The 22,086-nt window shown below is 42.3% G+C and overlaps 1 protein-coding gene and 1 pseudogene across 1 annotated transcript; both read right to left on the bottom strand.

Annotated features, from left to right (window-relative positions):
* Positions 1–711: 711 nt before the first annotated feature.
* LOC112223245 lies at positions 712–3,793 on the bottom strand (annotated as a pseudogene).
* A 2,570-nt stretch (positions 3,794–6,363) lies between these two features.
* akap17a (A kinase (PRKA) anchor protein 17A) lies at positions 6,364–20,345 on the bottom strand. Its single transcript, XM_024386652.2, has 9 exons — positions 20,215–20,345; positions 19,585–19,681; positions 18,889–18,998; positions 18,524–18,653; positions 18,113–18,316; positions 14,297–14,521; positions 9,422–9,570; positions 8,885–9,125; positions 6,364–8,739 (listed from the first exon to the last, which is right to left on the bottom strand). The coding sequence occupies exons 2-9, from the start codon at positions 19,672–19,674 to the stop codon at positions 7,804–7,806; spliced, it is 2,085 nt and encodes a 694-aa protein (XP_024242420.1). The 5' UTR covers positions 19,675–19,681; positions 20,215–20,345; the 3' UTR covers positions 6,364–7,803.
* Positions 20,346–22,086: the final 1,741 nt, after the last annotated feature.

Genomic DNA, 22,086 nt, shown 5'->3' with positions numbered 1-22,086 from the left:
AAGCAGTCCTCTTGAGCTGTCTGTATCCTCCTGACTGGTGGTTCTTTTTTAAAACATTTCTAGCGCAGGTGTTCCGCTAGAGGAACCCCTCGACAACATTCCGCTGAAAAGGCAGCGTGCGAAATTCAGAAATATTTCCAATACAGCAAATGAAAGAGAAACTTCTTGTTAATCTACCCATCGTGTCCGATTTCAAAAAGGCTTTACAGCGAAAGAACATATGATTATGTTAGGTCAGAGTCAAGTCACAAAAACACACAGCCAGTAGCTGGCTTGTCTAACTATTTTAGATGGCATGCCTGCTGCTAAGGTTGGTAGACTTTAGAAAAGCAAGCAATAACTAAATGTACTGAATAAGACTGAAATTCCTTTAAATATTTTACCCAGATTTGAGCAGAGATACAGAGAAGCATATTTAGTTTGTTTAAACCTGTTTGGGATAGGGGGCAGCATTTTCACTTTTGGATGAATAGCGTGCCCAGAGTGAACTACCTCCTATTCAGTCCCAGATGCTAATATATGCATATTATTATTAGTATTGGATTGAAAAGACTGAAGTCCGACTGATTTCTTCGTAGCTAATTATGAGGTTGGAAACCTATTTGGGCTAAATCCAACTTCATACATTTGCTTTGTGGCTAGTAGTATTACAAAGAAACTTCAACAACAAATATAAACTTTTTTTTTACTGGAAAAATCTGAGGGGGCAAGAGGCCTCACACACAGGTCCTCACCCCTGAGGTTGTACAGTAGATGGTTCTGAAAGGTGAGAGGTCGAAGGCAGTCACTACGTCTCGACCACAGATGTTCCAGATGGAGGGCATCAGCTGCATACACTGCACCCTCGCCTCCTCAAAACCTACACACACGGACAGAGACACACAAACGTGCACGTACACAAACACACATGTACAGTGGGGAGAACAAGTATCTGATAAGTAGGAAACACTGCCGATTTTGCAAGTTACAAAGCATGTAGAGGTCTGTCATTTTTATCATACGTACACTTCAACTGTGAGAGACGGAATCTAAAACAAAAATCCAGAAAAATCACATTGTATGATTTTAAAGTATTTAATTAGCATTTTATTCCATGACATAAGTATTTGATACATCAGAAAAGCAGAACTTAATATTTGGTACAGAAACCTGTTTGCAACGATCAGAGATCGTTTCCTGTAGTTCTTGACCAGGTTTGCACACACTGCAGCAGGGTTTTTGGCCCACTCCTCCATACAGACCTTCTCCAGATCCTTCAGGTTTCAGGGCTGTCGCTGGGCAATATGGACTTTCAGCTCCCTCCAAAGATTTTCAATTGTGTTCAGGTCTGGAGAGTGGCTCGGCCACTCAATCCTTAGTTGCCCTGGCTGTGTGTTTTGGGTCGTTGTCATGCTGGAAGACCCAGCCACGACCCATCTTCAATGCTCTTACTGAGGGAAGGAGGGTGTTGGCCAGGATCTCGCGATACATGGGCCCATCCATCCTCCCCTCAATATGGTGCAGTCGTCCTGTCCCCTTTGCAGAAAAGCATCCCCAAAGAACGATGTTTCCACCTCCAAGCTTCACGGTTAGGATGGTGTTCTTAGGGTTGTACTCATCCATCTTCTTCCTCCAAACACGGCGAGTGGAGTTTAGACCAAAAAGCTCTATTTTTGTCTCATCAGACCACATGACCTTCTCCCATTCCTCCTCTGGATCATCCAGATGGTCATGGGCAAACTTCAGACAGGCCTGGACAGGGGGACCTTGCGTGCGCTGCAGGATTTTAATCCATGATGGCGTAGTGTGTTACTAATGGTTTTCTTTGAGACTGTGGTCCCAGCTCTCTTCAGGTCATTGACCAGGTCCTGCCGTGTAGTTCTGGGCTGATCCCTCACCTTCCTTGTGATCATTGATGCCCCACGAGGTGAGATCTTGCATGGAGCCCCAGACCGAGGGTGATTGAACGTCATCTTGAACTTCTTCCATTTTCTATATAATTGCACCAACAGTTGTTGCCTTTTCACCAAGCTGCTTGCCTATTGTCCTGTAGCCCATCCCAGCCTTGTGCAGGTCTACAATGTTATCCCTGATGTCCTTTCACAGCTATCTGGTCTTGGCCATTGTGGAGAGGTTGGAGTCTGTTTGATTTAGTGTGTGGACAGGTGTCTTTTATACAGGTAACGAGTTCAAACAGGTGCAGTTAATACAGGTAATGAGTGGAGAACAGGAGGGCTTCTTAAAGAAAAACTAACAGGTCTGTGAGAGCAGGAATTCTTACTGGTTGGTAGGTGATCAAATACTTATGTCATGCAATAAAATGCAAATGAATTACTTAAAAATCATACAATGTGATTTTCTGGATTTTTGTTTTAGATTCCGTCTCTCACAGTTGAAGTGTACCTATGATAAAAATGATAGACCTCTACATGCTTGGTAAGTAGGAAAACCTGCAAATCGGCAGTGTATCAAATACTTGTTCTCCCCACTGTGTGTGCATGCAGACACATTAAAACACATGCTGAAGGCAGAGCTTCAATCAGCTGTCTCCCCCTATTTCCAGAGTCAATCATACCCCCAAAACAAACAAACACAGGCATGCTTACACACACACAAACCTATCCACACATACAGTACCAGATAGCTGTGAATGATTTCACAACTCTGATTCCTCCACATTCCTCCTTTATGTCCTCCTTCCCCGCCTATCACACAGCCAATGACGACTGACAGACACCAGGCAGAGAGAGAGCGGGTAAGGAAGACAAAGTGCTTGGTTCTAAAATAAATCCTTTAACTTGTAATCCTAGACTAGAAAATCACTGAACCATAACAAGTTAATTATTATCATTAGATTGACTGTGAAGCTCAAGGCCATTCTACAACTTCTCACTTTCCTAATCTTTTATCACTTCACTGATACTTTTTCACCAGGCAGGAAAGCAGAGGGGGAGAGAGAGAGAGAGAGAGAGAGAGAGAGAGAGAGAGAGAGAGAGAGAGAGAGAGTGGAGGAGAAGGAGAAGATGGAGAGAGAGGGAAGGGGTAGAGATGAAGAGCTGTATGTGTGTGTGTGTGTGTGTGTGTGTGTGTGTGTGTGTGTGTGTGTGTGTGTGTGTGTGTGTGTGTGTGTGTGTGTGTGTGTGTGTGCGCGTCTCACCTGTACATGGCTTCAAACAAATCATCAACTTTGACACCAAATGCCTTCTCATACTGGTTACTGCCTTCCCTGGGGAGAAACAATCACACATACTGAGTTAGAATCTGAATAAAAAATCACATCTCTTTTTTCAATCATACAGGACAAGTTCAGGTACCTCTTTCAATACTTGTCCAAACATGTTCTCCTTGGTGAACACAACTCGGGTGAGAGGACTCACCTCACAGCATCAATCAGGTAGTGCCAGCAGAGGTAGATAGTCTTGGAGCTGTAGTGGATGGACCGGGTCAGATACAGCTTCTCAGTACCGCTCAGGCTGGCCCTGATTACCACTACCTCCTCTAGAGACAGGGGGCGCCGTGACGAGGCCAGCAGATCAAATAAACCCATCTCACACACTGTAAACAGGGTCTGGGGGAGAGGACAGGGTAAAACACACAACCATCAAACAGTGCCCGAGAATGGGACTTGAATCCTATGTGGGTGTATCTATGTGTGTTACCTTGGAGACCAGGAAGCCTTCCATATAGTCCAGAATCTTCTATGTGTAGGCAGCAGCTGTAGCAGCATTAGTAGTACCAGCCGCCAGCTCCATTGACAAACTCTTCCCCGGTCCCTCAGCCGTAGCCTCACTAGACACCACTGGTTGACTAACATACGTTTGTGCCTGTCGCTGTATGAGACTGTCAGTGTTAATGCGTGGCCTCCTGTTGTCAAGAGATCCTGTATGAGTCCTTTAGGAGTGTGTCCTGTATGAGTTGATCCCAAGTCAATCCTGGTACTGCTACTACTGCTAGTGGAACAGCCGAGAGCTCTCGTGAGTGTGTGGTAGTACAGCCGACTGAGGGAGTAATGTTAACGACCACTGCTGTCTCAGTCTCAGTGAGAGCAGCAGGGTTTAATCAGACAGCTCATAGGTCTTGTGCTTGTGTGTGTTAGATCGCAGACCAAGTCAAAGCAGAATGGTATAATCAGATTACATACCTCAATTACACACACTCTAATAACTACACACACACACATACTCACCTCATACTGTTTCAGAATAGCAATATACTGGGGTCTACTTGAACACTAACAATACACTTACCACCTTACTATAATTACACACAAAACCTAATCTCAGTCTGTAATGAAACACCAAATGAGTTAGAATAATTAAATGTATATTTAGAAGGAATGATGTAGTAGGCTACTAGGTACTAGGGATGGGCATTTTTTTTTTTTTTTTTTTTTACTGTTCAGAGTTCTCCCATTGTTTTTTTCAGAGTACCCAAGTAGGCCTGCACTGGATTAAAACAAAATATTCACATTTATCTATAGGCCTATGCCAACAGTGTTCAACAATGCCTAATTAATCATAACCATTACAGATAACTCTTAATTCTTAAAATTGCCCCATATACACTGTGTACAAAACATTAGGAACACCTTCCTAATATTGCGTTCCACCCCCTTTTGCCCTCAGAACAGGCTCAATTCATCGGGGTATGGACTCTACAAGGTGTCGAAAGCATTCCACAAGGATGCTGGCCCATGCTGACTCCAATGATTCCCACAGTTGTGCCAAGTTGGCTGGATGTCTTTAGGGTGGTGGACCATTCTTGATACATATGGAAAACTGCAGTGTGAAAAACCCAGCAGAGTTGCAGTTCTTGACACACTCAAAACAGTGCACCTGGCACCAACTACTATACCCCATTCAAAGGCACTTAAATATTTTGTCTTGACCATTCACTCTCTGAATTGCACACATACACAATCCATGTCTCAAGGCTTAAAAAGCTGGATTTAAACCTCCTCCCCTTCATCTACACTGATTGAAGGTGACATCAGTAAGGGATCATAGCTTTCACCTGGTCAGTCTGTCGTGGAAAGAGCAGGTGTTCCTAATGTTTTGTCGAGTCAGTCAATAAAAAGCAAGCACCATTTCAGATGAATTTATCTAACCCATAATATCAACTGGTTATATTATATCATGGAACACAATCTTCAGAAAGGCAGTAACCTCAGCAGTGGCACTTGCTTGAAGAAGTCTATAGCTGTGCAATTGCATAGCCTTGTTTTGTTAATTAACAGACAAGACGCTATTATTTCCCAAACCATTAGTCCAGACACCTATTTATAGTAAAAGATGTAATATAACAGAATAAAATAGAACAGAATAGTGATATGCAGTCTGCAACAGTTATTTTCAAAGTATAATCATTTGAAAACGGGGCTCAATTTTGCATGTTAAAACTTTTTTCTGGGTTACAAATCAAAATCTGTCTTTTCGCTATAACAGAGGTTTGATCTAGATTATTCTGGCATCTTATTTTTTATGTTCTGAGTGGATGAACAACTCCACATTGAACAGTGTATGGTGATGAATCACAGCCAGGACATGTTTGGTGAGAAGGCCTATGCTTAATAATTCTGATGAAAATACACTCTTTGTCTTTATCAACCTAATGTTTTTGCGTATTTTCAGTGTGGAACCTGTCTATGTTTAGGGGGGTGTTATAGCTTAGGTATTCAACTCTTAGCCTACGAGATCCGGAGCTTTCTGGTTCTGTTCTACCTGATAATGAATTACTCCCACCTGGTGTCCCAGATCTAAATCAGTGCCTGATTAGAGGGGAACAATGAAAAAAAAGTGGCACTGGCTTGGAGGTCCCGAGTTGAATTTGAGGAGCCTAGGCCAGGGATGGGTAACTCAAGTCCTCAGGGGCCTGATTAGCATCACACTTTTGCCCCAGCTAACACACCTGACTCCAATAATCAGCTAATATGTACAATGTTTTGTCATTTAATCAGACATGTACTACTTTGTTACACACATGATCTTCAGTTTAGAATGCAATTACTTTCATCAGTTGTGTTTGCTAGGGATGGGGAAAAAGTGACACCATCCCTGGCAAACCAATTCTAAATGGCACTAGCAGTTTACAAAGTAGCCTAAACAGAAAATAGACAGGATGCAATTATTCCAAAACTGCAGCTTGTAATTGGAACACATTTTCCTACTTCAATCACCCAGTCCATTTAGAATGTGATAAAGCTCTCATCATTTGGCAAGGAATGTACTTTTTATAGGCATTTATTTCTGTAGGCCTAACAGGGAGCTTGTGTGTAGGGAGTTGACGGAATACAACGGAGTGAATGAGACTGAGGGGAAAGGGAATTTAGAGAGAACTGTGTGATGCTTGGCTTTGTTTATTTTTGGTTTTGCCCTGCAAATGCACAAATACGACACTAGAGTCAAAGCAAATGAACATTGTCTCCAAGACAATATTTAACTTGCCCGTTCGGGCAACCACAAAGCACATTCCACCAAATAGTTTAAACAATGTAGAATATCTATTTTTTCATCTCTGGTTAAAGATCAAGCTTTGATGTCCATCCCTAGTAGGTATTAGGTTAGTAGGCTACCCACGCATTCAGACAGAATATACATCTGAAATAAATCACTACTTTTTTGTAGTTTCTTTATTACAACAAATAAAATGACAAGTGTGTTGAAGACATGCTGCCACCCATCAGAGCAGAGAAACATGAGAATATACAGTACAGACTGATGAGCCTCCTGACATCCTGACCTTTATACAACCTATATACAACATTACCCACTGACACCACTCAGCTCTGTTTTACATACTTTCATCAATAAGGCAACTTAAAATGTTCTTATCCACAGAACTTTAGCAGGGACACCATTAAAATAATGAACATGGTGAAACTAGGCTTCCGTCTGGCGTGGGTGCTGTTAAACACCGAGTCACCAGAACAGGGCCGACACTGAATTTTAAATCACACACTTTATATTTATGAACCAATTTATGTTATAGTGACATTATCAAATCAAATTCTATTGGTCACATACACATGGTTAGCAGATGTTATTGCGAGTGTAGCGAAATGCTTGTGCTTCTAGTTCCGAGGGAGGAGAAGCCATAGTAACATCATTTAACCAGGTTAGAACTAAAACTACAGTCTCGTCTGGTGGTTAAACGTGGAACTCAGAAACATGACATCTGGTCATCTTTAGCCTGTAAGTCTTTGGCTTTGATTTCTCTCGTGAGTGATTCGATTTCTCTCTAGAAAAACGGCAGAAACTAAATAGAATTCAAGTAATTGAACCAACGTCGGTCAGTTGTTTAACACCCCCCCCCTACTTTATCCTAGGGTAAAAAGCTTGACTTAAACTACAGCTGTCTATTTACTGTACTAGACTGACATTTTCCCATAGAACTACAGATCCCTGCATCCTGCTGAAGCATTAATACTTAACTACAATTCCCAGAATCTAATTAAAGCTGTTCTTCTGAAACACAAACCAGGCCATTCACTGTGACCTGAAAAAGATCAAGTATTTTTTCTGTATCCCTCTTCTATGTCTTTCTACACAGGAGACACACTCACCACGTGATCAATCTACAGTACATGTGTCAAACAGAACATAATAGCAGTATAGCATTTTTTAAAATTCAGTAAATAAACCAACTAGAGATGAACAAAGAGCATTGGGGGGGGAGAGAGCGAGAGCGCGAGAGAGAAAGACGTGTGTGTGTGTGTGTGAAAGAAGCTGATATGGCCCAGAGACAGTAGCATACTAGAACGCCTGACCATGCATCACTTAAACAAGACCCAGGCATAGGGTCTTCTTCTGTCTCCTCTGGCTGCGTTTAGTGTCGTCTAGAACGAGAATGACTCCTACTACGCTTCCTGGAGTCTCTACTCCTCTCTGTACTCCTGTCCTTCTCCCTGCTCCTCTCTCTACTCCTAGAGCTGCTACTACTAGATCTGCTCCTGCTGTCTTTATGTCTACGGCCCCTCCTGCCTCTGCTGTGGCTCCTCTCACTAGAGCTTCTGCTCCAATCATGGCTGGTGCTCCTGCTGCTGCAGCCCCGTCCATGGTGACTGTCTCTCCTGTGGCTACAACTACCACTCCTCCGTCTGCTATCGCTTCTCTTAGAAATGCGACTTCTCCTCCGTCTGCTATCGCTTCTCCTCTTAGAACTACGACTTCTCCTCCTCCTCTGACTATCACTCCTCTTTCTGCTAGAGCTTCTTCGTCTCCGGCTGTACCTCCTCCTACACTGGCTATGGGACCGACTCCTCTCCCTTTCTCTAGGTTTCTCCCTCGCCTCTCTGCTTCTCCATTCATTACCTCTCCTCTCCTCTATGCCTCCTCGCCTCTCCTCCCTCTCTCCTATCTGCTTCTCAGTGACGTGTGATCGTACCATAGCTCTGGGTCTCTCCTCTCCCCTCGGTCTCACCCCATTCACCCCCAGGGCCCTTCCTGTCTTACTCAGGTCGGAGCTGTCTCCCTTGTGCATGGTCAGGGCTGAGGGTTGGGTGGAGGTCTGGTTTTCTCCCTCTCCTCCAGCCTTCTTCAGCAGGTTACCAACCAGTCTCTCCCTCAGCTCCCTCTCTCTGCGCTGCAGATCCAAGGCACGCCCTTTCTCTAACTCCACACGTCTCAACTCCGCCTCCTGCTCCCGCCTGCAGGCCTCAAGCTGCTCCAGCCGGGCTAACTCCTCCTTCTGCCTGGCTAACTCCTCTTTCTCTCGCTCCTCTCTCTCCACTCTCTCCTTCTCCTGCTGTTGCTGTTTCAGAGCCTAGGGAAGGGAGAGAAGGAGAAAGACACTGATTGTAATGTAGGTCCTATCAGCATGTGTCTGTATTAAATGTGCATTGGTATAGGTGTAAGTACTGGTGAATTAAATTACACCATGCAAAAAGTGTGTGTGTGTCTGTGTGTACCTTGGTCCTGCCCAGTAGTTCAGCGATAAGGCGTATAGACTCCAGGTTCCTCTGAGCCAACAACAGCCTTCTCTCCTCTGTCGCAATCTTCATCTGCAACTTCTTCTGCTCTTCCTCCTGTCTCCTCTTCACCTTCTTTAGGTTCCTCCTCTCCTCCCGGTCCCTCAGCTTCTGCTCTCGTTTCCGTATCCTCTCCTCCCTCCTCCGTTCCTTTTCCTCCTCCTCCGCCTCCTTCTGTTTCCTACAACCACAGCAGAAGCATGGTTCATTCACTAGTCTAATACATAGCTCTGCTACTGTCTACCAATACAGGCCCTAGTAGCTTAGTTCCTACCACCTTTGGTTTGCAGATCTGAAGGACTGGATGGGTGACAGCAATGTAGTGGACGCTTACACTCATTGGAAGACGAGGTGGAGCAATCACCATGTTCCTTACACCTATCCAGTCCCCTCAGAACTACAGACCACTAAAGCAGCAAAGACAGGGGACAATGTTTTCAGGCCAGGCATATGACCTCATCTCTTTTCTCTGCACACCTCTCCTCCTCCTTGTGTCTCTCCTCTTCCTCCTTCTCCTTGCGTTTCAGCTCCTCCCTCTGTCTCTCCAACTCCAGTATTCTCAGTCGTTCCTGCTGCCTTCTCTTCAGAGCCACGTCACTCAGGTGTTTACTGGTGTCAAAGGTCACCTGACAGACAGGCAGACAGTTAGCTGAGTGAGTTGGAGTAGGACTGCAGGGTCCACTAGTGACACGTGGGTGTTTATTCGTGTCAAAGGTCACCTGACAGACAGGACGTGCTACCCCCCTGCCACTCTCCTCCTTCCCACCCTCTCTCCTCATCCCCTCCTGCTCTTATTTTGGGCTGAGAAGCTGTGACCCACGTGGTTTAGACAGCTCTCTCTCCTAATTTCTCCCTCTGCCCCTCCATCTCTCTCTTCATTAAGGAAGAGCAGTTTAGTTCTGGATTAGGGACCAGGCCTCCCGGTTTGGTCCAGTGATCCTTGGAATTATAATGGACCTGACTTTCACTTCACCAAAAGACCTTAAACCTGCTGTCCTACACAAGCCCTTCTCTACCGACTAACATCCATTAGCATACACTTGGCCTCGATGGACCCCCCCTTCCAGCCTATGGTGCATCAACATTCTAACAGTCCAATAAATACATGTCATATATGCTATCAGAAGAAGAAGAATTTGGTTGTGTTTATGGAGGTCTTAGTATAGTATACTAAAAAAACAATTACTTCAAAAGAACCTAATAGCATTTTAATTAGTTTGTTACTCTAGGCTAAAACTAAAAACTAAAAACCACAAGTTCAAGAGTTAAATCCATCACAAAGAAATACACTATAATTTCATTTTGGCAGGTCTAAAGAAAGATTGTGAAAATAAGAAAATGTATTTAAAAAAACAGAATAGCATATTTTAAGTGTATTATGTTACTAGTCTTTTCTTAGTAGCCTGAGCAATGCTGCTATGTGAGTAGTCATGTGCTGAATGCATGGGCAGAGTGGATAGTCTTGGAAAAAGTGATATTAAGAAATAGAGCTGCACCACTTGAATTTTGAGAACACCTACTCATTCAAGGGTGTTTCTTTATTTTTACTATTTCCTACATTGTAGAATAATAGTGAAGACATCAAAACTATGAAATAACACGTGGAATCATGTAGTAACCAAAAAAGTATTAAACAAATCTAAATATATTTTATATTTAAGACTCTTCAAATACCACTCTTTGCCTTGATGGAAGCTTTGCACACTCTTGGCATTCTCTCAACCAGCTTCACCTGGAATGCTTTTCCAAGTCTTGAAGGAGTTGCCACATATGCTGAGCATTTTTGGGCTGTTTTTCCTTCACTCTGCAGTCCAACTCATCCCAAACCATCTTAATTTGGTTGAAGTCGGGGGATTGTGGAGGCCAGATCATCTGATGCAGCACCCCATCACTCTCCTTGGTCAAATAGCCCTTAAACAGCCTGGAGGTGTGTTGGGTCATTGTCGTGTTGAAAAACAAATGATAGTCCCACTAAGCGCAAACCAGATGGGATGGTGTGTCGCTGCTGAATACTGTGTAAGCCGTGCTGGTTAAGTGTGCCTTGAATTCTAAATAAATCACAGACAGTGTCACCAGCAAAGCACCCCCACACCATAACATCTCCTCCTCCAAGCTTTACGGTGGGAAATTCACATGCGGAGAGCATCCGTTCACCAACACCGCGTCTTACAAAGCCACGGCAGTTGGAACCAAAAATCTCCAATTTGGACTCCAGACCAAAGGACACATTTCCACTGGTCTAATGTCCATTGCTTGTGTTTCTTGGCCCAAGTACGTCTCTTCTTATTATTGGTATCCTTGGTGTTTCTTTGCAGCAATTCGACAATGAAGGCCAGATTCACGCAGTCTGCGCTGAACAGTTGATGTTGAGATGTGTTACTTGAACTCTGTAATGAACTTATCCTCTAGAGCAGGGGTAACTCTGGGTCTTCCTTTCCTGTGGTGGTCCTCATGAGAGCCAGTTTCATCGTAGCGCTTGATGGTTTTTGCGACGGCACTTGAAGAAACTTTCAGTTCTTGAAATGTTCCGTATTGACTGACCTTCATGTCTTAAAGTAATGATGGACTGTTTCTCTTTGCTTATTTGAGCAGTTCTTGCCATAATATGGACTTGGTCTTTAAGTTTTTTATTTTTTATTTCACCTTTATTTAACCAGGTAGGCTAGTTAAAAATAAGTTCTCATTTACAACAGCAACCTGGCCAAGATAAAGCAAAGCAGTGCGACACAAACAACAACACAGAGTTACACATGGAATAAACAATCAGTCAATAACACAATAGGAAAAAAAGTGTATTTTACCAAATACGGCCATCTTCTGTATACCACCCCTACCTTGTCACAACAACTGACTGGCTCAAAAGCATTAAGGAAATAAATTCCACAAATTAACAAGGCACACCTGTTAAATGAAATACATTCCAAGTGACTACCTCATGAAGCTGGTTGAAAGAATGCCAAGAGTGTGCAAAACTGTCATCAAGGCAAATGGTGGCAAGTTGAAGAATCTCAAATATAAAATATTTTGATTTGTTTAACACATTTTTGGCCAATACCGATATCCAATATTTTCCTTGCTCAAAAAAAACGATACCGATAACCGATATTCAAAATGTTTAGAGGCCTTTTAAGCATTCTAGTACAGTTAAATAGTTAACACACACATGGACGCAGCGGTCTAAGGCACTGCATCTCAGTGCAAGAGGCGTCACTATAGTCCCTGGTTCGAATCCAGGCTGTATCACATGTGGCCGTGATTGGGAGTCTCATAGGGCGGCGCACAACTGGCCCAGCGTCATCCAGGTTTGGCTGGGGTAGGCCGTCATTGCAAATAAGAATGTTCTTAACTGACTTGCCTAGTTAAATAAAAGGTTACACACACACCAAAAAGTTATTTGTTGGCATTTACGTATGTCCCCATTACCAGTAAAACAAAAAACTATTTCTTTCACTTACTTGCTGTGCTGTTTCGTTGTTCAGTCATTTCATTCTCAACCAGGATTTCTATGGAATGCTGTTTGGGTCTTTGCATGTCAAAAAAGATACACGTCAAATATCACTATTTGGTGGAACAAATAGTGCTTTATTACCAATGCGGTACTGTAAAACACATTGTTCATGGCCGGTGTTTGCTTGTTTGCACAGCTTTGACAGTGGTGGCAGCTTGGCTTGCACGTACAAATGCAGAACACACAACATTCTATAATAGAACTGTGTTATTTGACGTGTCAAATTAAATGCTTATTTAACGCATAAAATAGTGCTTTTTGACGTGTATCTTTGACATGAAAAGACCCAAACGGCATCCAATACGCATTGCGTGATGCTAATAGCGACGTAATCACTGTGTAACTCCGGTAGGGCAAAATCTGAACAATAGCGCACTTGGTAACGTTAGTGTGTACCGGTGCTCGACTAGTCGCGAAAGCCAATATCACCCACGACAGAGAATGGTTGATTGTCAAGGGCAATGAATTCCATTATCTTGGCGTTAATGGATTAGCCTTTGAGTTGTCTCGCTGAAATTTCCCTACTCTTTCAAATCACTGCTCGACCTGTTGACTGCTCGATCCGCACAGCAGAGATTGTGGGCTAGGTTAGGAATGCTGTGTTGCAAGTGTAGCGCAACATTTTTTTGTGGCGTCATTACGTCATGTACCTACGTTATGTAGGTATGCACGTCAGCTTTGACATTGGGTTTTCACGTCGGCGTTAAACTAGACATCGGGCCGATACAGATGTTAGCTAATATCGTCCGATTCCGATATGTTCACCGATATATTGTGCATCCCTAGTTACTACATGATTCCACGTGTTTTTTCATAGTTTTGATGTCTTCACTATTATTCTACAATGTAGAAATAATGAAAAACCTTTGAATGAGTAGGTGTTCTAAAACTTTTGACCGGTAGTGTAAGTGTCACAGAAACTGATAATATATAGAAATCTAAGACACCCATCTGTCATGTACAATTTGACAACTGATAATATTGTCACTTATCAAACTATTGTCAATTTAATCTTGTCTTTAGGCTAACTCTTATTATGTGTGAAATTAGTTTGGGTATAGTTTAGGTGTAGTTTGGGTATAGTTTCAAATGGGCCGGCTGCGCAGGCTGACTGACATCGTTTGTATCCCCTCGCTCATTAACTCGGATTGAGTCAAGGATATGTTTAGCATTATTCATAAGGCCTACTGCAACACATAGCATGGTTTCACTTCCCTTACAATACATTTGATTAGTAATAGTAATTGTAAATAAAACTGTCCTGTAACAGATTATTATTTCAAAGTAAAAAGTAAAAGACAATGATATCAACCTGCAAGGGGTGTGGTCAAATGATTAGCTATAAAAATTAGCGCCGACGTTGGTAAATAGGCTCATAAACAATAATCCGTACACTATTATATTTTTTAATTGAATCAACCTCTTCACCCTCCTTAATTCAGTTAGGCCTAATTAAAATTACATTGGGAAATAATGTGCACAATTATTGGCCATTCATTCATTTGTCATTCAGTGAGGAGCGAGAGACACATTAGCCCCTGGCTGGGTACCAACATCCTACAGCGCATTGTCTTAGCTGGTTAAAAAGGGAATAGGTGTGAAGAAAACAGAGAAAAAAGGCTTGAAACACTAAGTTTGTGATTTCAAAATTCTGACCAATGAGCAATGTAAAATACAAACTTTAAGGAAAAGTCAGGGAGGGTCGTTCCATTCTTTTGGGGGGGGTATTTTACAAAATCAAACGTCAGTGGTCGTTGGCCTATGGCGGTTCTAGTGCTAACACAGCAGGACAATCCCCTCAACCCTCACCCAAATCTAACAGTGTGGTGTGTGTAGTTCAGTACCTTGATGTTGCAGGCCACAGCCTTGCCATCCTCTCCTTTGTACATGAGCTTCATGCCTCTCAGTGTGTCCATGGCCTTGGCGAAGCCATCGTACTCCTGGTACTGGACGTACGCCTCAAAGTTAAGATGGCCGCCAAAGGTGAAGGTGTTGAAGTTCTTATCAAGAGTCTCCTCTCTGTACGGGTCCAACATGGGGATGTCTACATGACGCACCTGACCAAAGCCCTGGGAGGAGTGATAAGGTTAGGTGTAGGGCTGGGACAAGTATTGTGATACTAATTAGTATTGTGGCAAGGAAACAAAACACAAAGTGGATTTCACTTCTTATGTTGGAAACAAACATCATGTTGTCATCCAGAGTCACATTTATTTATATACCAAGCTACAGAACACAATTATTTTACATACAGCAGGTTTTTAAAGGACCACAAGTTAAGTCTGCTTGTGTTTTCATTTTAGCTATGGAAAGAATATTGCGATACTGGTATTGTCCCAGCCCGAATTAGGATGTGTGTATTAGGGTAATTGATTGATCAATGACGGATTGAGTGATTGATTGTTAGGTACAGTACCGGTCAAAAGTTTGGACACAACTACTCATTCATGGATTTTTCTTTATTTAGCTATTTTCTACATTGTAGAACAATAGTGAAAACATCAAAACTATGAAATAACACATATGGAATCATGTAATAACCTAAAAAAGTGTTAAACAAACATTTAAAATTCTTCAAAGTAGCCACCCGTTGCCTTGACTACAGATTTGCACACTCTTGGCATTCTCTCAACCAGCTCTCTCAATGCTTTTCAAGTCTTGAAGGAGTTCCCAAATATGCTGAGCACTTCTTGGTCGCTTTTCCCTCCCTCTGCAGTCCAACTCATCCCAAACCATCTCAATTGAGTTGAGGTCATGTGATTGTGGAGGCCAGGTCATCTGATGCAGCACTCCATCACTCTCCTTCTTGGTCAAATAGCCCATACACAGCCTGGGGGTGTGTTGGGTCATTGTCCTGTTGAAAAACAAATGATAGTCCCACTATGCGCAAACCAGATGAGATGGCATATCACTGCAGAATGCTGTGGTAGCCATGCTGGTTAAGTGTGCCTTGAATTCAAAATAAAAATCAGTGTCAACAGCAAAGCACCACCACACAATCACACCTCCTCCTCCATGCTTCACGTGGGAACCACACATGCGGAGATCACCCATTCACCTACTCTGCGTCTCACAAAAGACTAGGCATGGAAACTGGTGAGGGCCCAAAAAAGTGACAGTTTTTTTGCTGCACTGAAACATGCATAAAAAATAATAATAATAATAATAATAAATATATATATATATAAAAATCGCTGCTAGGGGGAAATGCAGGTTATCAAATTAAACAAAGAATATGATCTACATTATCAGTCTGTTAAAAAAAATAATTAAAAGTGGTTAATGTGAACATAACTCCCAGCTAAAAAATGTAAAGAAAGCAATCCAATGTTAACTGTTGCCTAGACTTTACTGCAAATGAAACTCAAGTCTTGAGAAACAATACACTAATATTGCAATTAGCCATGACAGCCTTTATAATAGAATGCTTGTGACCACACACACATAAGTACTGCACTTGGGAAAAAGACATCTTAAAGTAGAAATAGAATGAAACAAACAGGCATTCTATGTTTGCTCTATTATAGTGGCCACAATTTTTTTACTGCTATTTTTTTTAACCTTTATTTAACTAGGCAAGTCAGTTAAGAACAAATTCTTATTTTCAATGACGGCCTAGGAACAGTGGGTTAACTGCCTGTTCAGGGGCAGAACGAGAGATTTGTACCTTGTCAGCTCTGGGATTTGAACTTGCAACCTTCCGGTTATTAGGCCAACGCTCTAACCACTAGGCTACCCTGCCGCCCCTATAGATATCGATCAAGTGCACAAGGCTACATGTGTGCAAAAATACACACGTGCTACTGTCAAATTCAACACAACAAAAATAATATATTTGGGCTACACTAAACATTATTACATGGTACACTTTCTGCCTGTGGACATCTGTTCTACAATGTGTGTACAATCTGTGTGGTGTTCCTTTCACCTCTATAGTGGCATCCAGCTTCCACCAGGCCCAGCTCCAGCTAGACTTGATCCCTGAATCCACTTGTTTAACAAGCAACGCCTCATTTACACCCAATTCTCTCATGCTAAAAATTAACCACATACTGTAGATGGAAAACATTAGTTAACAGATAGTTGTTAGTTCGTTAGCTAGTGAACATTTCACACAGATTGCCAGGGTCCAGTAAGCAACAAATGCGTTATAACTTGAGGAACGGCAAGGAGTCATATACCAGTTAATACTATAGCGAATTGGTTAGGTTACTAATGTTAGCTCATCTGATGTTGTTATGTTAGCTAGCTAACATTAGCAAGCTAATTTTAACACCATAAACTCAATAATTTGATCAGATAAGTTGGCTAATGTTGTTCAACATTTCTCTGGCTAGCTAACGAAGAATTCGATCCAGTTAACAAGATACTTAACAATGCTAATACTTGTTCCACCACACTTTCTCCCTCACCTCAAACTTTCCAAATTCCAGTAGTTTTTCAGTTACAGCTCATGAAGTACGCTTCGTCACCTTCTCACCCCCGTCTCCGTGGTCAGGCCTCTCGTCTAACGTTACCTCTTCGTTATCGTTCAGGGGACGCGCTGCTGTAACTGCCAAGCTGTCTTTCCAGAGCACTGATGCTGTAACTAGTAAATTGGTTGTCTCTTCTTTCTTCAGTCACGTGCTGCGCTGCATTCTAGTAGGTAAACAACTGGATGAGCCTTGGATACACACAGTATTGCTCCCCTCCCCAAAAAACATTTACTCATCGGATCTACACGAATCACGTAGATCACCTATTTTGGATTCAAAAGGCCGAATTTCACCGAAAGGTGACTAGTTTGCATCCCTGAAAGACATGGCGTTTGGAACAAAAAATCTCAAATTTAGACTCAGAGTAAAGTACAGATTTCCACCGGTCTAATGTCCATTGCTGTTGTTTCTTGCCCCAAGCAAGTCTCTTCTTATTGGTGTCCTTCAGTAGTGTGTTCTTTACAGCAATTCGACCATGAAGGCCTGATTCATGCAGTCTCCTCTGAACAGTTGATGTTGAGATGTGTCTGTTACTTGAACACAATGAAGCATTTATTTAGGCTTCAATTTCTGAGCTGCAGTTAACTCTAATGAACTTATCCTCTGCAGCAGAGGTAACTCCGGGTCTTCCTTTCCTGTGGCGATCCTCATGACAGCCAGTTTCATCATAGGGCTTGATTGTTTTTGCGACTGCACCTGAAGAAACTTTCAAAGTTCTTGAAATTTTCCAGATTCATTGACCTTCATGTCTTACAGTAATGGACTTATTTGATCTGTTCTTGCAATAAAATGGGCTTGGTCTTTTACTAAATAGGGCTAATTTCTGTATACCACCCCTACCTCGTCACAACACAACTGATTGGCTCAAACGCATTAAGGAAATAAATTCCACCAATTAACAAGGCACACCTGTTAATTTAAATGCATTCCAAGTGACTACCTCATGAAGTGAGGGTGAGAGAATGCAAAGTGTGTGCAAATCTGTCATCAAGGCAAAGGGTGGCTACTTTGAAGAATCTCAAATATAAAATATGATGATTCCCTATGTGTTATTTCATAGTTGTTGATGTCTTCACTATTATTCTACATTGTAGAAAATAGTAAAAAATAAATAAAGAAAACCCCTTAAATGAGTAGGTGTGTCAAACTTTTGGCTGGTAGTGTATATAATGAGTTCTTTCCTACCTGGAAGATGGTCTGCAGGGCCATCTCGGAGGGCCGATCAGGGGGACCGTCAGGCAGGGTAAACCAGCGGCAGGGCAGGCCCTCCAGGCGGATGGTGTCTGGCCTCTCCCCTGGAACCGTATCGTTCATGTCCTTGGCGTCACGGAAGAACGAGTCCCAGTCATAACGTGTCGGGAAGTCCATCTTATTCTCCACTGCACGCACCTGGACACCCCACAGACCAGGGAAAAATTATCATCAGTTATAGCTACATGATGTATTATTACCCGTTAATTTATCAGTCTGGTTGATTAGGATATTTTTTTAAATGTTTTACAAGAACTTGGGGAAGGTACTCATCACCAAAAATACAGATTTTTTTGTTAACACTTTACCTGACACATTTTGACCCCTACATAACAGTTCCGTTACCTTGAGTATGTCAGTGAAGCCGCTGAGTTTGATGCTCTTGCCATCCAGTTTGGCCAGTAGGATCTTCACCACCCCTCTGTTCTCCACCTCGCCCTCGAAGCGGATAAAGTCCATGGTGCTCTTAGAGATCCTGGGGAGAGACAGCGGTGAGACACATTGCTTGATGATTACAGCTTCATTCAATACATCTATCCATACCAGAAAATACTGATACCAGGCAATCCATTGGCCATATTATCAGTATTGTCATGGTTTTACTGTTATTGTAAAGTTATTAGCTTGCTTGTAGCTCAGCTATAAAAAACACACATGACCTATGGCTATAACAGTATGAATATGTTCCTATGGACAGTGCACATGACAACCTGAGGGCAGAGAACTGTTCAGGAGCCACCATGGCCTTCACCCTCTCCATCACCTCCCAGTTAGAGATGCTCTTCCCAGGCAACTTCAGCTGGGGCAGTGCCACACTCAACTGGAAGAGAAATCATAGAATACATTTTACTGTAATACATGCTCATCTGGATGTCACATGCATTGCGTTGGAGATGCTCATTACTTCAGGTACAGGTGTATTTGCCTGGAAACACTATGTTGAATTACATTGAATTGTACGTCAGGTCAGAAATGAGCATCTGAATCAGGAATGTTTCCTTACAACCTCTACAAGCCAGAATGTTGAATTAAATAATATTTTTGTGTACGTTACTGGTTGTCTGTGTGGTTGTTCCTTTTGGCGGTAGGAATGTGAGACAATATATCCACAGGAAAGTATAATTACATCAACTTTTCAAAGCGCTGGTAGTGCATTCAGATTCCTATCACCTGAAGCATGCACAGAACCATGTAATCACGTGCATGAGCTCGGCAAGTGTGCATGCATTTTATATTTTTTCCTCAGCTTTAGATGATATGAATCTACTATATTTTATTCAACATTCTGGCTTGTAGAGGTTGTGAGAGTTAGCGTTTGACTCAGAAAAGTTCATTCCTAAAAAATGTAGAATTCAATGTCGTGTTTCCAGCCATATGGTGTATGTGACACTGTATGTGTCACTCACCGTCATCTTGGCGATGGGTTTCAGGAACAGGTTGTACTCCTGACACAGACACACCGCCTCAGTGGTGTCATGGACGAGGGTGGTCATCATGACCTGACTACAGAGGGGGGGGAGTGTAAGAGGGGGGCGGGCGAGTCAATGGGATCAGTGTCGAAAAATGTGTAGATGTACTGTCTTTCATACAGTACTATTGCTGTAAATCTGGTTGGACGGCCGGCCGGCCAGCTAGCTATAATTCATGTAGCATAAATTGCCAATGAATGGATGTCTTGTTATCTACAAGCTAGCTACTATATTCTTTCTAATGAATCAGTAACGTTAACTTAGCCATCTTGCTTCTTGACATGTTTTATCGAGTCACTATAAAGGACATCACTGTGAATTTTTACTAGCAAACTAACATCATCTAAATATCCGATATGTACCTAAGCAATACAATTAAAAACAGAATATATCTAGCTAGCCGACTAGCTGCTACGACCGAATGGTTTCACATAGGTAACGACGTTAGCTGGCTAACATAGCAGCTAACTGTTAGCCGGCTAATGGTAACCAATGCGGCCGCAGCACTTTTATACTGAAAAAAACCCCACTGAAATCATTGACAGTTAATGATGTAAATACACCAACCTGCTTCACCAGCTGCTAAATATATGTATTTTTTGTTGTTTGTATGTGTTAAAATTAGAATATGTCCACAAAGCGTCAATTAACTGTAGTTTTCTGCACAACAAATGTAGCTACTCGAAGAAACTTCCGAGTTGAGAGAACTTTGAACTTACCGGAGACATCCAAATGTCTTTTTACTGTAGAAAAAAAACTTTACCGCCACCTCGCGACGATTCCCGAAGCGCATTTGCGCAGACACTGTTTTACTAACAAAATAACTCTGTGTAACATAATTACATCTTTGCAAATCATCTCAATTGTCTTGTATCAGAGAGCATCAACATTTCCCACCATCATCACATTTATAAAATTATAAAATTAGCAAATACTCTTTTCCTGTTGCCTTCCTAAGATTTCTGCGAATGGATACCTACAACTGGTATAGGGATGTGAGGTGCGTGTGGGCAGCCCATGGGAAAAGTGTATTTTCCAATATTATATAGTTTACTAGCTGCTTATCCATGGTAGATCACTGGTTAATTTCACAAAACAATCTACTAAACTATTTCTCAATGTTTCTCAAAATTAGGGTAGCTTTGATCATGCTTTGTCATACACACGGTTTTATGTCGTTAGTCCACCAATGCGGCCGCAGCACTTTTATACTGAAAAAACCCCCACTGAAATCATTGACAGTTAATGATGTAAATACACCAACCTTTATGTCGTTAGTCCACACAACATGTCACCCTGTCAGCTACAGTAGAACCTGAAGAACAACATGGGGGGAAACGATACAATTGGACATGCTTTTTTGTCCTACCAGATTCACGTTGAGAAGGTTCTAGCTAGTGTATCCCTATGTCCTCCGACTCTTATTGGATGTAGGTGTCCGGTTTGTCAGGTCCCAGGTTCCCATTACTGTTATGATATTTTATTTACGTTAATTACAATTAGCGTTTTACTTTAGCACAATCTGTACATCATAGAGCAGATATAGTAATAACATGCTGACCAAATCGGCTACATTGCGTGCGCGAGAGCATTGCAAAATAAATGTACACATAGATGTTATTCAATCGTTTCATCCAAACTGCTCGCGTGTCAACAGCTGCCTGTGTAACCAGGCACTCTTGACATGTTGGTCCCATCTATTCATTGTTTTTTATGAGTATATACCCAAGTGGGTGATTGAAAGTTGAGGTCCACACTCCAGTCCAGTAGTGATGGGAAGATCCACTCTTTTTAAAGGTGCTGAATGGTCAATCCAACATCTGCATTGGCATGCAGCATTTATGGTGATATGGCCTCTGCAGAAGTCAGGACATTCATACATCTTGTGCTTTGCCAAACAGAACAGTTGTGAAAGAAGTTGTCAAAGAAGTGAGTCTGTTTATACAGGACCTCCCTTCCTCAACTAACGTCAACCAATCATGTCAATTTGGAGCTATACAGAGCCCTCCACATTGTTTAACATTTTGAGAGGTACACACACTGCCCAATGTGGCCTCTGCATGGCTCTGGAGGCCCCACACGTGCATCACACCATCAGTATGGCGCCTCCGACCACATATTCGGATCATGCATAAATTGGCTCTTACTGAAGCTGATCTTTTCGAGTCTTTCAGTCAAAATTAACAAGTTAACAAACAGATCACCGACCATTTCGAATCCCACAATACCTTCTCTGCTATGCAATCTGGTTTCCGTGCTGGTCATGGGTGCAGATCAGCCACGCTCAAGGTCCTGAACGATATCATAACCGCCATCAATAAAAGACTATACTGTGCAGCCGTATTCATCGACCTGGCCCAGGCTTACGACTCTGTCAATCACCACATTCTTATCGGCAGACTCAACAGCCTTGGTTTCTCAAATGACTGCCTCACCTGG

The sequence above is a fragment of the Oncorhynchus tshawytscha genome, linkage group LG26 (assembly GCF_018296145.1).
Source record: "Oncorhynchus tshawytscha isolate Ot180627B linkage group LG26, Otsh_v2.0, whole genome shotgun sequence".
In the NCBI taxonomy this organism is placed as follows: domain Eukaryota; kingdom Metazoa; phylum Chordata; class Actinopteri; order Salmoniformes; family Salmonidae; genus Oncorhynchus; species Oncorhynchus tshawytscha.
This window is presented reverse-complemented; position numbering and strand designations above follow the sequence as displayed.